This window comes from Corticium candelabrum, chromosome 2 (genome assembly GCF_963422355.1).
Source record: "Corticium candelabrum chromosome 2, ooCorCand1.1, whole genome shotgun sequence".
Taxonomy (NCBI): domain Eukaryota; kingdom Metazoa; phylum Porifera; class Homoscleromorpha; order Homosclerophorida; family Plakinidae; genus Corticium; species Corticium candelabrum.
This window is the reverse complement of record NC_085086.1, coordinates 4492158-4507907: the sequence shown is the minus strand read 5'-3', so window position 1 is coordinate 4507907 and position 15750 is coordinate 4492158. Positions and strand designations below refer to the sequence as shown.

General features: G+C 39.3%; 1 protein-coding gene and 1 long non-coding RNA gene across 2 annotated transcripts; both read left to right on the top strand.

The window, feature by feature from the left end:
- The first annotated feature begins 698 nt into the window (after positions 1-698).
- LOC134198421 (uncharacterized) lies at positions 699-1452 on the top strand. The gene is made up of 3 exons (XR_009972838.1): positions 699-796; positions 853-1026; positions 1291-1452. It is a non-coding gene; the product is annotated as an uncharacterized LOC134198421 (long non-coding RNA).
- Positions 1453-1457: 5 nt separating this feature from the next.
- On the top strand, positions 1458-6525 carry LOC134176330 (sushi, von Willebrand factor type A, EGF and pentraxin domain-containing protein 1-like). Its single transcript, XM_062643001.1, has 12 exons — positions 1458-1476; positions 1533-1706; positions 2336-2530; positions 2599-2793; positions 2849-3031; positions 3092-3274; positions 3902-4129; positions 4747-4932; positions 5022-5201; positions 5255-5431; positions 5967-6023; positions 6085-6525. Exons 1-12 carry the CDS (start codon positions 1458-1460, stop codon positions 6375-6377), a joined length of 2070 nt encoding a protein of 689 aa, XP_062498985.1. The 3' UTR covers positions 6378-6525.
- The last annotated feature ends 9225 nt before the right edge of the window (positions 6526-15750 follow it).

Sequence of the window (15750 nt, the reverse complement as noted above, 5' to 3'; positions counted from 1 at the left end):
CAGGCTACACACAAAACACAAGAAATTATGCAGTGGGTATACCTACTTGAGGCAACAGAAGGCACTTATTGAATTATAAATTTCAAATAAGTTTGTGCATTGAATTTGTAACGAATTATTGTGATGTAACGTAAGACTAACAACACCAGTCAACAATTTGAGTCCAGAACATATAGAGCAGTCAGTTTACAATACCATGGATGCTTTTACGGACGCTATAGATACCAAGCACATTGATGCACATTTATTGTTATCACATTAGAATATATTTATCGAATATATTTATCTGTCGCTAGCCTTTTGTGAACCTCTTTAAACATCAATAACGGAAACCCGTTCAATATGATAACGAGGGACATCATGAAGCATGTTACAGTACGGTGACCTATGTGATAACGCTTATTTATGAGTTACCACATGGGCAAAAGAGAAAATCAGACAGTGGTCATGCATCAACAGCATCAACGCTGTTCTTTTTACACATGTAAAATATTATGAGTATATCAAGGAAACATAATACTTGATAATTTTAATTTTTCTTTTTGCCAATGCAAGGTATATGACTCTATGGTCTTGATGAGTGGCCAATCGTATGTATATGTTCATTTAGCGTTTTGTGAGCCTCCTCAACTCACGAATGGATACCTTGAATTTAGCGACAATAATGGAGAGCATGATGTTAAGAGTACAGTGACGTACCGTTGTGATCAAGGTTTTGAGTTATCTGATGACAAATGGAAAACAAGAAGATGCCAAGAAAACAGAAAGTGGTCAGGAACGGCACCAACATGTTCTCGTAAGTATTTTACAAAAATGTTGTCAAAACAATACTTCTTGCAACATTTATTGTAGGTGTCAACTGCGGAGCACCTACTGTTTCGGGGAACGGCTACTATACCGGACAGACCACCACCTACGAGTCTATTATAGGATTCGGTTGCAACGACAGCTATTACATTGACGGTGCTAAGAAAGCCAAATGTCTCCATACAAAAGAGTGGGACAAGAAGGCACCAAAATGCATCCGTAAGTAAACATGATACATTTCAAGGACAGATGCAGCAATTTGAAATTGTGGTTCTCTTGGTTTACGAAATGACCATATAACATCTAGTACCTGTGCTTTGAAGACATTTACAAGACTTTTGATAGATAATCTGTAAAATCTTTATGAGCAGTAACCTGAACTTCAATAGTTTTAATATTTAACCTGAACTTGATAGTTTTAATATCTTGTTGCTATGTAACCCTAGACTTGATGATTGGCTAACGTCTTACTTTTTCATTTAGCGTTTTGTGAGCCTCCTCAACTCACGAATGGATACCTTGAATTTAGCGACAATAATGGAGAGCATGATGTTAAGAGTACAGTGACGTACCATTGTGATCAAGGTTTTGAGTTATCTGATGACAAATGGAAAACAAGAAGATGCCAAGAAAACAGAAAGTGGTCAGGAATGGCACCAACATGTTCTCGTAAGTATTTTACAAAAATGTTGTCAAAACAATACTTCTTGCAACATTTATTGTAGGTGTCAACTGCGGAGCACCTACTGTTTCGGGGAACGGCTACTATACCGGACAGACCACCACCTACGAGTCTATTATAGGATTCGGTTGCAACGACGGCTATTACATTGACGGTGCTAAGACAGCCAAATGTCTCCATACAAAAGAGTGGGACAAGAAGGCACCAAAATGCATCCGTAAGTAAACATGATACATTTCAAGGACAGATGCAGCAATTTGAAATTGTGGTTCTCTTGGTTTACAAAATGACCATATAACATCTAGTATCTGCACTATTTAAGTAAAACCTAATTATTTTAACTAACTTCTGTTCAAAATTGAAATACAGTCGAATTGTATAAATTTACATCCATGTGAGAACTTATCAAATTGTTATAGTTTATACAGTTATAGGAGACTTGAACTTGTCTTGTGAGTTCTGGTTTGTGAAACCACCCGAATTCCCTCTGAATCCTCCCTTGCATTGAAGCAAGGGACTGATGTAATTTGTGTAATTTATTCTCTCGGAATACTATTCTACAAAGCAGTATAGTTAGTTGGGAGTTACTACTACGTGACAATCGTGTGATAGGAATGAACAGTTTTAGGTGCACTACTAAAATTTTACTACTTTCGGCAAATTTTTGTAATTTGTCATCAATAATTTATGGAAAACAAATGCAAATCCCAAAAATAAATACCAAAACTGGCACATGTCTGTGCATTTTGAAACTTACATTACATATTACTATTACTCAAGTAACTATAAAGCATGGAATGCACAATCTCTGACAAAGTGATAAGTTTATTTGCTTGTATTTTACAGCATTCTGCAGGAAGCCGTCTATTCTTGATAATGGTGTCATCGTTGTTTTGAAACGTGGTGCAAATGACAACCAGTTTGACGTCGGTACTCTTGTGGAATGCAGATGTTTTCAGGGATACGTGTACAAGGCTAAGTCCAACATTAGGAAATGTACTGGACCGCTCACGTGGTCAGGAGTGGCACCCAAGTGCACACGTAAGAGTGCAAATAGCAGACCTTAATTGTCCTATCATTTGTATCTGCAATCGGAATCAATATTTTAGGAGGAGATTGCGGAAAATCTATTAATGTTGAAAACGGCTTTTGTAAATTTACGCACAGTTATATGGACGGCAAAAGAACGTGTGAATGCAACTCCGGCTACAAGTTTCCTGATTCTCTTGATCGGGAAAAACTTGCGACGTGTAACGTCGCCCAAAATGTTGCAAAATGGAGCAAGTCTCTTCCAATATGCAAAAGTATTAACGTTAGCTTTGTTGACTGTCTTTTATTCTTAATCTTGTGCATGTGTAGAGATAACGTGTCCACCATTGGTTCAAAATAGAAGATTAAACGGATATTTGAACTACACCGGAAATCATTACATGAACATTTCGACATACAGTTGTCCGTCTGGCTACAAAGCAGTGAAAGGTCACTTCCAGAGACGTTGCCAATTCGACGAAACGTGGACGAACCAATCACTGGAGTGTGCCAGTTAGTAATGTGATGACTGTTTTGTCGTTAGCGTAAATAAGATAAATTGTCATTCTTTAGAAAAAACGTGCGGTTCTTTACAAAATCCTAGAAATGGCTTTGTAATACAAGGACGAACTAAAGCAGATGAATACGGTAGAGAAGTCACATATTTCTGTAACACGGAGTTCAAGATAAAGGGTGCTGAAGTTAGAAAATGCGGCGCTTCAGGACAATGGGACGGAGAAGAACCGATTTGTCAACGTGAGTACAAATCATGTTGCCAATACAGTATCAGTAGTATTGACAATTTTAGGTGACAGGCTTAAGAGATGTTTTACGAGTGTGAGATTTGAATTGCATGTATTTGACATATTTACTACATTAGTGAACGCATTCATGACGTTTTTAACAGCGTGGGCGGTCACATCATTAGTCTTACGCTAGATAGCTCCCGTTCATACCATCATCAGTGCCGTAGGGATATATCCTAAGAGAACAATCAATATTAATGGACTGTATTATACAAGCTAATAGCTGAGGTCAATGTCAGTTTGCAAACAAGAAGCTATAAACAGAAATTTAAGTTTTTTATTGACATGTAGGTTAATGGGTTGGGCCAACAATTAAGTGTGTCACTCTCTATATTTTTGGAGGATCGGTGCCTATCAATAGCCCCTTTAGAGCTGCGCCACTTGTATATTATGACATTGTACACGCTAGGCTATTTACCAATTAAACTATGTACAAAACTTGCGAACAAACTGTTTTCAATAAGAATACTATGGCATGCGGACAGACAACAACAAAATAAGTTGACTTGTGCATACAAGTTTGACATAATCTGCATGACATTGTCTGATCTCAATTAACATAACTTATTGTTATTAGACGTATGCGCAGTTGTCAGGTGCCAGCCATCTCAAGAGTGCCACTACAACAGCGCCACGAAAAAAGGTGAATGTCGGTGTATGAATGCATCTCAATGCCCGTCGGATTTCGATCAGGTTTGTGGCTCAAACGGGAAAGCCTACGATAACAAATGTTTGATGAAAGTGTCAACCTGCTCTGAGGGAAGGCATGATGTCACCGTTGCAGCAGTAGGAGGATGCCGCTTTGGTACGTAGCACAATCATAATTTTTACTAGATCTGTTTCTAACTCATCGAATTACATAAGGCTTAATTAAAGAAAGATAATATACTGTGTTTTTCGTGTTGCTTTCGGGAAGACTATATTTTGCATGAATTTGCATTAGGCAAAGCCATGAGGTCGCGTTAAGAACGCACGCTAATGTTGATTGCATATGACAACAGGATTAGCAATTTACTTTACGGAAAAAAGGTATGATTTAATTAAGATTATTATAAGCAGCATCACTTTCAACAATCATTAATGGCTAACTAATCCTAGAATTTAAAAACATTGGTTGTAATGCCTTCACAAAGAACTGAATTTTGCAGTAACTTTACTAAGGTTTGTTTTAAGTTCATGTTACATATAAAAATCACTAACAATATCTGCAGCCATTACACTAACTAAAAAACAGAGAAATGCATGGTCTCCTTCTGTTACGTTGGTAGCCTAGTAAAGTAATTCCAGTTGACTACTCAAAGAGGGAAATGCACTCTCGGCACTTTTGTTTTTCTAATTTAATATTTTCTTGGTATATTTAGTTGATAATGTACCAACATACTGATCTTGATGATTGGTTAATGTTCTACATCTTTCATTTAGGGTTTTGTAAACCTCCTCACCTCACAAATGGATACCTTGAATTTAGTGACAATAATGGAGTGCATGACGTTAACAGTACAGTGACGTATCATTGTGATCAAGGTTATGAGTTATCAGACGACAAACAGAAAACAAGAAGATGCCAAGAAAACAGGAAATGGTCAGGAACTGAACAAACTTGCACTGGTAAGTATTTTACAAACTTAAGGTGTAGTCACAGAAGTACTTTTTAGCAACACGAAAAATAAAGACTTTCTAATCTTCTCTATTTGCAGAAATACAATGCCCGGATATCTCTAATTATACTATCAAAGATGGCAGTATTCTTAGCACTCGTAGACTGGTTGACTCTATTGCCGTGTACGAATGTAATAGAGGATACCGCATTGTTGGAGACAAAACAAGATTATGTCAATCGAATGGCACATGGTCGGGCAATCCTCCAGTATGTCAAGGTACTGTACATTATACTTACTTTAAACCTTCACATGTAACAGAACTTCTGCAGGCAGCAAATGCGATTCACTTGCTTCACCAACTAACGGCAACGTTACCACTCGAACTGTACATACTATAGTTATCTCGACTTACTCTTGCAAGACAGGATATCGATTGAAAAACGGAGACAGTTCTAGAGTTTGTTTGCCAAATGGGCTGTGGAGTGGAAAGGAACCATCATGTGAACGTAAGTATATATGAGAACAAGCGGCTCTCCATGCATGGGTATTATATAGTATGTACGTTTGAAGCGTAATGTAGATCTGGTACTGATGTTGACGCATGAGTCACATAAGGTTAATAATAATTAATCTTGATAAGGTGCCACAGGACTGATTCTAACATAACGTATGCTACCCTAGAGAACAATGGCTCGCCACGTCTAGTAATGGATTTGCACATGGAAGGGAAAGCCGATTCTTCGGTACTGCCACCTTAATGACATTCAACTTGTGAAAACTGGTATAAATATATTTTTGTTTTGGCTACACATTAATTCATTATTAACAAGGCTTGTGCCCAAGTGAACAATTAAGGGTAATTCTGCTTGTAGAAAATGTATAATACATTTTATTAATTAATTAATGATTGTGCCAAACATATGCCATTGATAAAATATACTTTATCGATAAAGGTAGCCTGTGGTTTTGCAAAGTAAAATTGCTACAATTTAGATACAAAAACCTTTAAAATATATTATTAATATCTGGTTTATACACTAGCTTGCAGCTGTGATTCTACTCAAACGCGTCAAGATGCTAATAAGAAGCAACATGCTGGTAACAACAAATTACGATTGAACTTCATTAATTAACAGAGTTAACTCTACTTGTATTGTAGTTGTTTTAGTGCAAATAATTTCTTTAGCCCAAGAAAAGGATGGGCACGTATCATACAAAGCTAAAGTCAAAAAGGTCTGCCATGCCAACAAGGCAATAGCACACAAGCTAAAGTCGGGAAAGGTTGCTTCACTTGCTGTCACCAAACAAACTCAGCACGAAACTTGCCGATGTCCCGACTTTCAGAAAAAAGTCATGTACAAAGTAGGGGTCAAGATCAATGGGAAATCCGGGAAGAAATGGCAACTTAAAGTGCCACAAAACTTTTATGTGGCAGAATCAACAGTATGCTAAAAGAAAAAGTAGCTTTTTGCTAAGGTCAGTGGTCTTAATAGTAACAAAGGATTGGATAAAGATAACTTTCATTGAATAGTATGAAATTACGGGCACTTCTCAATTTTCTTCAAGAAGTAGTATATCAAAGTGTTTGTTGGCAACGAATTATATAGTGTACAATATTGCAAGCGTCCCAATATGTGAATAAATAAATTCTACCAAATATACTTGACACATTAGGCATTGTTCTTATACACCTCCTTAAAGTACTTTCTTACTTAAGTTAATATAGTTGAAATCTTATAAACGTTTAACGATGACTAAGATTTCCCAACTGCATTTGTAAATCTAGGATTTTTCAGAAAATATCGCGTATGTCTTTAGTAGTCTGTGGGCAATAAACGATTGGAGGAAACTCGATAATTGAGTATTGAACAGATGAACTGTTTCGAACTATATTTTCGCCATAATGGCCTAAGACACTACAGGACATAATCTGCGTAGACTATAGTTGACCCATATAAGTATTCCACTGTTTCATCCAAAATTTGCATTCATGCTGTGGCAGCATAGAGATATGATCTTATTATCTATATTAATTAAAAAGCAGTTTATTTTTAACATAATAAACAAACAAACTTTAAATTCTTTGTGGCTACCACAACCAATCACGCGTGCTCTAGATTGCTTGGTGCTTCACAAAATTAGGTTCCCACGTATATATCAACGAACAATGTACGTGGATGTTACAACGAGTCTATTTTTATCTGATATGGGTCAACCACGCGACTGATACTATTCACTGATCTTTTGCTATGGATCTCTTCCAATTGTCGTGACCAATTTATTCATAAGTCACCCTAACACGTGTAGGGTGGCAGGACATGACTAGCGTGAGAGGCTCTGGTACAAAACTTCATGTTCAAAATTTTTGAAGAAAACTCTATTTCTAAGCAATTGGCAGTTAATTGGAAGAATTGAATTCTTAAAACCTGTGCAATTAGACCCAAGCAAGATAGTTCTTCAAATCAATACCTTTAGAGTGTTAAACTTATCCAAACAAGCAAGTTAACAGTACTCACACAAACTCTAATAATAAGGTAAGGTATAGTAAATTACAGTCATGTACTAGCAACACCTGTAACAAACTAACGTCTGATTTAAACGTCTCGTAGATTAAGTCCCGATGTTGGTTACTAGCTAGGACAAACTGCTGCTTCTTACACGTACAAACTTCTAATTACTCTTAGCTCAATTAGATCAGCCGAAGACAACAGTAGATTGACTGCGACTCCATAAGTCTTGCTTTTCACAAACTGAGGACACTTAGGCCGACCCTGTGTAGATTTCACCACAAGCAGTCATGTTTTGGTGGCATCCACAGGAATGGACGCACCTTGGGCCGAACTACACACGGCAGCTACTTTTTACTGTGTATAGCTCAATCCTCCATTCTTCTCCCTTCTAATAAACGACACACGCATAAAGACGACTAAAAGACACATTACAGATAACATTAGCACTAACACAGCAAGGACATATTTGATAGACTCTATAGCGGGGTTTCCAAGTGCTAGCAAAACTGTACTCTAGGGTATCTCAATGTACTACTAAATGCAAATGCAACAGAAACACGAGCATATATACATTATTTGTATCAAATTGCCATACATTTTTACATGGCTGAATCTAAACTTACAATTAAATTTATACTACAAATCTTTATGGACTACACTTTCAAGCTTTTTTCTATATATAATTGGCAATATATTTTAACATGGTTTCTTTGGACTGCAGTTAGGGCACCCTGTTAGGTGCCAATAAATTGTTTGTTGTACATAAATTTTATTATGGTTGAGATTTTTCTATGAGCTATTAACAAATTCATTTCATTAATTAAACAGTTTATTCTAATGAGGTTTATTTAAATAATAGCCAAAATGGTTTGGAAAAACTATAAAAATAGGAGAGTTTGGATTACAATCCATGTTGCAGTTGTGGTAAGATCACTGAGCCAATCTTAGTCCCTCGTTCGCTATAGAGACTCTTCAGATCACTAACTACAAGTGCTTACATTCAAGGAAAGAAACAAGCCAACAACAATGAGGTAGGTAGTAAAAAGCATTCACTAACATACACAACATTCAGATATCACACGACGTGTTTCCAAGTACACAGGAAACCCTTTGAGATACATTCGAAGGAAGAAGAGACGTGTACTTCTCAATCGAGCCAACCGGTTGTTTGATACCGTACGTTAGTCTTCCAGCATGGGAAAAGTCGTCCGAGAACTATTATAAATACCACAGGTAGACGAAAACACTACGTTATTGGAACGTACAACGGACAAAATAAATATTAAATGGTAAAATAGTTACCGACGTTTATTCGCCAAGAAATCGAACACTAGAGCAAGCGATACAGCAACAGAACAAATGGAGATCGAACCGAGCGGAAGGCTTACAATTGTCGATATCTGAGAGATGATCCGGAACTCTAATTAATGTATATACGGATACGACTGCAAGGGTCATGTTTGCCGCTTACGGGACCACTGGCCCGTATGTGGGTCACGTGTGGCAAGCGTATTGCTTACGTAGGGAGCACGTCAATATACTTCGAATAGTTTGTCACCCAGCAGTACTCCCTCATCACAAGGAATCACGCTTCAATAAACAGGCCACGCCTGCAATATCTAGTTGTGCAAGTTGAGGGCGTATCTTCCCTAGGAATTCCCGCAATGATCACGTCTGAGATCTAGCAAAGGTGGTGATGTCTAAGACTTGCAAATTGCTCTTGTACATTTAGAAAGCCTATTTCGTTTGATGTTCAGAGAGTTATTTATCGATACACTATAGTAGCTAGTGTGTTGGCGAGAGCAGGGAAAGGCGTGACCGTCTGTTCTCACCCCACCTAGTGCTAAACGTTTTGCTTAGAAGCTTTCATGGCCTGTAATTTGGTTGTTTGTGAGAAGAGTTGGCTAACCCCATGCGTGGCTAACAATAAACGTCAAAACAAATCGCATTGCAGCTCTAGCTAGAAGAGTCTGAACCACCGCTCAGTAGTAATTGAACGGGTCGACTGCTCTCACACTGCAAGACATTCTTGGATAGGCTTTCGCAGCCTCCACTACAGTTGTTTTGTAAGCGTCGTCTACGTTAGGTCACCTCAACTTACATCTACCATATTGTTTTTGACTAATATTGTGAAGTGTTTGCTGGGCGTGGTCACACCGCCTCGTCTCTATTAATTAAAGGAGGTCGTATCGGTTAGTAGTCGGCAATCGTTAGTAAAATCATTTCAGTGTGCGTTTGGAGACGATGGACAGACAACGACGGTTAAGTGGACCATTTGACATGGTGACCATCTTTTATGGAACGCAAGAGCTGCCAATGAATGGTCGGACGTGAGCAGTTTGAGATTGTCTTGACTTTTCAAGGCAAGTCAAGTTTTACACGACGCGAACAACTTTAGGTGTTAAAAAATTATACAATGTTAACTAATTAATTAAGGTGATCGACAAAATTCAGTGTTACGTATCAGTTTGTAAGTCATTTACCTGAAAAGAGAGGATGAAAACGAGGCGGCAATATTTCCATAGGCTGGAGGTCGATTCGACGGACTCTCGGCTTGTCATCGCTATCAAATCTACGGCGACCCGTTCTTGGAAGAGTCGAATGTGTCCGATGTTTCGTCGTTTTCGCACAGTCGTCGCCTACAGCTGCAGCCAGTTGTAGGTGTAACCAGTGAAGCAAGTCGCCGTACTGCTAGGACCGCAACAGCTTCAGCACCCGAACTTCATGGACGCCGGCGCCGTCTTCCTCTTGGTCTGCGTTTAAATTGGTAGAGGCGAGCAGCAAGAAAGCGCGGTTGCAATCTTCAGTCAGAGAAATCAAGAGGAGTGTTGACATGTCGTCTATGGAAGTCGTTCGAAACAAGCTGCAGCTAGCCGAAGTACGTTCGCTTTGCCGAAAGTGACGTCAGCTTTCTACTTATTACTGACTTACTTCATAGTCACTTCGAAGCTCAAGGTGTTTTTCCGTGTGACGACCAAATTATCCTAGTGAACAACCGCTGCGTACCGTTCGCAGATGAGGACGAAACAAGAAATAGGATATAAGTTACATCTATGCATTCAGATTAGTATGCATGACGAGGTGTTTATACAGAAGTCTCTGCAGCAAGCAGCGTGGTCTTCTTTAATTTGTCTGTGCATGAACATGTCGATCACCATAAAGCCTTGCATGTTCAAATGTACTAGCAAGCATGCATGCACTCTAGCTGGTATGTATATACGTTTACGCTTTAACTAATTAACCTAGTTGCTTCGGATGCATGAACACGTTGACTTTTGGAAGGTACCGTCTCGAAGAATCTGTGCGGTACTCCAGTCAGACTATGACTCACTGAAGTGCTACCTCGATTCTATACGAGAGACGGCACCGATCAAAAGAAAACGAGCTTCATCGGCAACCGCCTAGTCAACAACCTTTGGTTACGGCCAGCTCCAAACTTTGAGCTCGAGCACTCATGCCTCATCTCCGGATATGGATATCCTTTTCAAGATCGACGGCGAAGTAGAAGACGCGCTAACTCATCTCGGCAGCCTAGACTCCAGCTTCGAACCGGTACACGAGCGACTTGAGAAACATCGAAGGCAAGATGGAGCAAGTGACTCGCCATTGGTTGCCATCGAAACGACGCATTAAATCGAAAGCAGCGACAATAGCAGCAAGAATGATGCGATTCAAGATTTGCCATCTGTTCAGCAGAAGTCCAATAACAGTGTCTATTTGCTGCCGACAAAGGCTCGGCTGCGAACGTTGCACTTCTCAATGCGGGCGTTGCCCACTCTGCAACGCTACAGGGTCAGACGACAAACGTCCGCTGTCTCTTCGCGGTTTCCATGACATGAAAGAGCTCAGAAACGTAATTCGAAATGAACTTGGAAGCGACGTAGCTCACGACGACAGCTTGTCGGACACGGAACTACCAATCGTGTTTGCATCTGCCACAACCCAATGTGCCGTTGCCTCCTCGTCACGCAGCTTGACTGCAGATGTGAACGTACGCGCCGATAAGAACAGCCCAGAGATCATCGAGTGACACGGTAGAACTCGATCAATCATTGTCTAGCATTATTGAGTCTTGTAGCTATACCTAGCATTGACATAGTAGTCTACTTAGTAACTAGCTCTAGCTGTAGCTGACTAGCTATGACCATGTTCCTTCTGTTGTAGCCGCACACTGTTCTACGTTAGTTGGTTTAGTCAATTAATTGAGTTGAGTTGAGCAAATAGAGTTTAGTTGAATTGACTTCAACTAAAGTTCAGAAGGCATTGACGATAGACGTGTATGTCTGTTTATTTGGTGAGTTTGTGCGACGTCATGCAAATGAGAAATGTGACCTGCTATAAAGTACCACGCCCACCCTTGTATACGATATCGGTACAGTGTACTACAGCTAGAGTGTGCTGTGAAAGCGCGCAGTCTACTACTTAATTTATTGTAGTAGGTTGACGGTTTCGATGTTTTAATTGTGTCTAGATTTTGCCTAGACAACAAACGTCGTTCCGTTTACTTCGTCACAACAGTTGCCAACTTAGCGATCCGCTAGCTAGTGGGAGCCTATCTAATATAAAAATTTCCCCTCCAACCGGTTCATCTACGGTAAAGGTAGCGTGTTGTGTACAATGCACGTACCTACACAGCTAGGTACCGGGCTATTTACTGGCACAACGTAGTGTGTCAGAGCGGAGTTGCCAAGAGCTGCCAAAGTGGTAAAGGGCGCGGTATCGTGTTGACGTCACTGGAGGGAGACGCGTGAACGTAAGTGTGTAGTCAGCGGAGCGTAGAAAATGGCTACTCCTTTAGACCTAAGGCAACACCATCGTGTTAGAGGTGATGAAAGCGACAGTTCTTCTTCCGAAGAGCCGTCCGGAGGTTCTTCAAGCTATGAATTGCAAGATGAGGAAGATCTGCTGGGAGCCATTGAACCGTATATGTTCGAGGTCAGCGACAGTGGCTCTGCAGCTGAAGAATCGTCTGCCTTGGAAGCGGAAGAGCAAGAGAACAGGCCACCCGATAGCCCGTCACAATGGTAAGTAGAAGTAGAAATCGCAACGTAACCGATGCACATCCGGGTAAGTTCACAACCATCACAGGTGCAGCTGCGGTCATTGTGAGATGATATCCACTCGTGTGGAGTGCGTATGTTGTCAACACATATTTGAGGTTGTCTCGAAAATCAAAGAGCATGACCCTACTATGGCTTGCATAACAGACCATTAAAAGTCTTCAAATTTTATTTAACTTCAAATTACCTTTCAAAGTCTGACTTGCCCTCATATGACTGGGATATGACATCATCATCAGTTCTAACTTCTTCATCTGTTCTGGCATCACTATGATCGTTATAGTCTGTTCTCATATCATCCTCTGTTACATCATCATGAACGTCATCATTCATTTGCCCTGACAGTACCGCCTGATTCAGTGTTGGTCTTGGCTAAAATATCCCGAGGTGGAGCATAGATAAGAGAGCATTGCACACCACAGTCTCGATAAGTTTTAGCATGCTTGGTTTGTATTCCTAGAGTCCGCAATAGTAATTCAAATTTATCAGATGTACCCTCAAGATAAGAACGTGCCCTTAGACTTTACTAGAGGGCGCATCTGAACCTGGACACTCCTGTTCCTCTATCCAAAAATTGTATGAGTTGGTACATTAGTTATACATAGCAAACTCTGAGTGCTGCTGTTTCCGTCTGGTTAGCTGGATTGGTTCTAGTAACCTCGTCTGCTGCAGAACACTGCTGGTATTCTAAATAGTCTTCGTGATCATGATGACTTGCGTCTTCTGAATCACAAATCTCTACCGGTAGCGTATCATACGCATGTAAAGCATCTTCCAACAACTGAAACATCTAGGAACAGCTCACATGTAAGCTTCTTTTTAACACTGCTAGCGTTGCTTGCCGTCACTACTTAACAGAATGGTACGTGGGCAAGAATTCACTAGTGGTATAGATCATGCGTGCTCGTGTTTAGTTATATATAGTGCACTGGTGAATTGAACAAGTAAAACGTTCTAAGAATTAAAATGTCAATTGGTGTGTACGTCATAACTTAGCTGTGGAGAATTGAGTGAACGAGAATAATGGCAGAGTGTACTGATGAGTTGGTCATGCAAAACTAACGCTGTGAGAAAGAGAACAAATAAGTTGACGTTCATGTGTTAAATTTCGTTGACCAGCGTTGACACAAGTTTTACTGTACGTCTAGTACTGTATATATAATAATTATAATAATAATAAAAAATAATAATATTTTGACTCATACCGCTACTGGTACAGTGCTATAATGTTATAGCTAGATACACATATACGCACTACATACATTACTATGTCTAGAATTGCCTTCACACATGACTACGTACGCAAGTCTAGGCACGTGCACAAAGAGTCTGACCTCTCAGCCACGTAGCTACGGTACTTTACTTCTGCACAAGATTCTTCCTTACCCTCAATTTCTCTCGTTTCTCAAATGCGGCACTTTTTTTCTTTTGCGGTGGTTCCAGAGTGCTGCAATCCTGAAGTGTGGAGGCAAACCTCGGTCGCTAGAAAATGGTGGGAACAGCTCCGGATCTGAATTTTGCTTTTTTACAGCCAACGCTCTTAAATAGATCTGGCTGTACTTCAAAGCATTCTGGCTCAAAGTCGCTAGTACAGATTACTGTAAACTCAGCAGGATCACCCCAGCCGTCTCTTGTCCTCCGTGTATTTGCGATTCCCACTCTTTTCGTAGTTGAGGATCTTTTGGAAATCGAAATACGTTTGCGCCTGATTTGTTCGAGTTGGTGCAGCCTGCAGCTACGCAGTAACGACCCATTATTTCTCCACAGATTCGTTGTTTACAATACATTCTAGCATGAGGTCTCCCTCCAGTGACGTCAACACAACACCACGCCCTTTACCGGAACTTGAATAACCGGACGCAGCTTTCACCTGCTATATCACAGCGAAGACTTACCTTAAAAATCTAAAATTATTTTCCCTGTCATGTATGCAACTAGAACTATCGATTTCCATCATAAAAGAATTTTTGATTTTTGCCTTGCAGTTACCCTTAAAAAGATAAATCTAAAGATCACAAGAATTAAACATAAAAAAGATGAAAAACGATTTTACAAAAAAATATTATAAAAAATTAAAAATTAAAAATTAAAAATTAAAAGTTAATTTAATAAATGCAAAATTTTTAAATAAAAATGCATGTAAAAAATTTGAAATTAAAAATTAAAAAAAAATTAGAAATGTTCTAAAAATTGAAAATTGAAAAATAAATACATGAAAATTAAAATATAGAAATTTAAAGTCCGAATCATCCACTGACCCCAAAAGACCCACTGACCTTGTGTAGAAGACTGTGGCAAACATAACTGTAGTGTACAAACTGCATGCGTCAAGCTATATAGCTCTCATAGATGAGGAAGTTCATGAAGTGTCCTAATTGAATGTAGACGGTCTGCCGGACGACATATTGTCCATCAGATGGTTAGTGAGATTGGTCCCAACACTGCTTGGATCATAAGATTCTTTGTATGACACAGAGAGAGCGACACAGCATACAGTTAGAAGCACCAGGGTTGACGACAGACGATTTTATCTCTAATATGAAGCCATGTTGCCGTTTATAGCCTGCGGTTACTCACAGAAACCTGCATTATATCATCATCAGTGCATGGTATGAAATATAAGATGAGATATCAATTAGGATATGAGAAGCAAAGAACGATATTAATGTAGTCCTGTTTCTCACTTTCAAATATCTAACTTTCAAATTAGTGTTTTGATTTTAATAGTTTTCTAGTTATTCAGTTTAAAATAGCGTGTTATAATCATGTGCATTTAACAGAATATTAAATTTATAGAAGGGCGACATATGATTGATAGAAACTTATCAATTTAGCATTGCAAGTAGTTTTGAACATTATCAGTAGTTCTTCCTATTGCCAAAAGATAGTGACATTGTGTCCGTTACCAATTACAGTTATATATCTGCAAATGTAGGGCTTGTCAGGTCAAGTGTTGCAGTGTGTGTGTGTGTGTGTGTGTGTGTGTGTGTGTGTGTGTGTGTGTGTGTGTATGTGTGTGTGTTTGTATTCGTACCGTATTTTCTCGCCTAAAAAGGCATCACACTGCAAGGCAAGGCCAATTTTTACTTCTTAATTTCACAGCATAAACATCCGTTATTGCTGTGGCAGTATGATGGACAAAGATTCGTGTTATAATTACTGGTTGATATAACCTGCGAAAAACATGACACTTTTGTTTGACACGCTTATAGATATTGGGGAGGATTTAGCCCTATAGATCCCGCCCTACGCTAA

What these genes read in the sequence shown, in the direction of transcription:
- LOC134176330 (XM_062643001.1), top strand. An exon ending in AACTGAACAAACTTGCACTG is followed by an intron (nt 4,933 to 5,021) that starts GTAAGTATTTTA and finishes CTCTATTTGCAG; the next exon opens with AAATACAATGCCCGGATATC. An exon ending in CAATCCTCCAGTATGTCAAG is followed by an intron (nt 5,202 to 5,254) that starts GTACTGTACATT and finishes GAACTTCTGCAG; the next exon opens with GCAGCAAATGCGATTCACTT.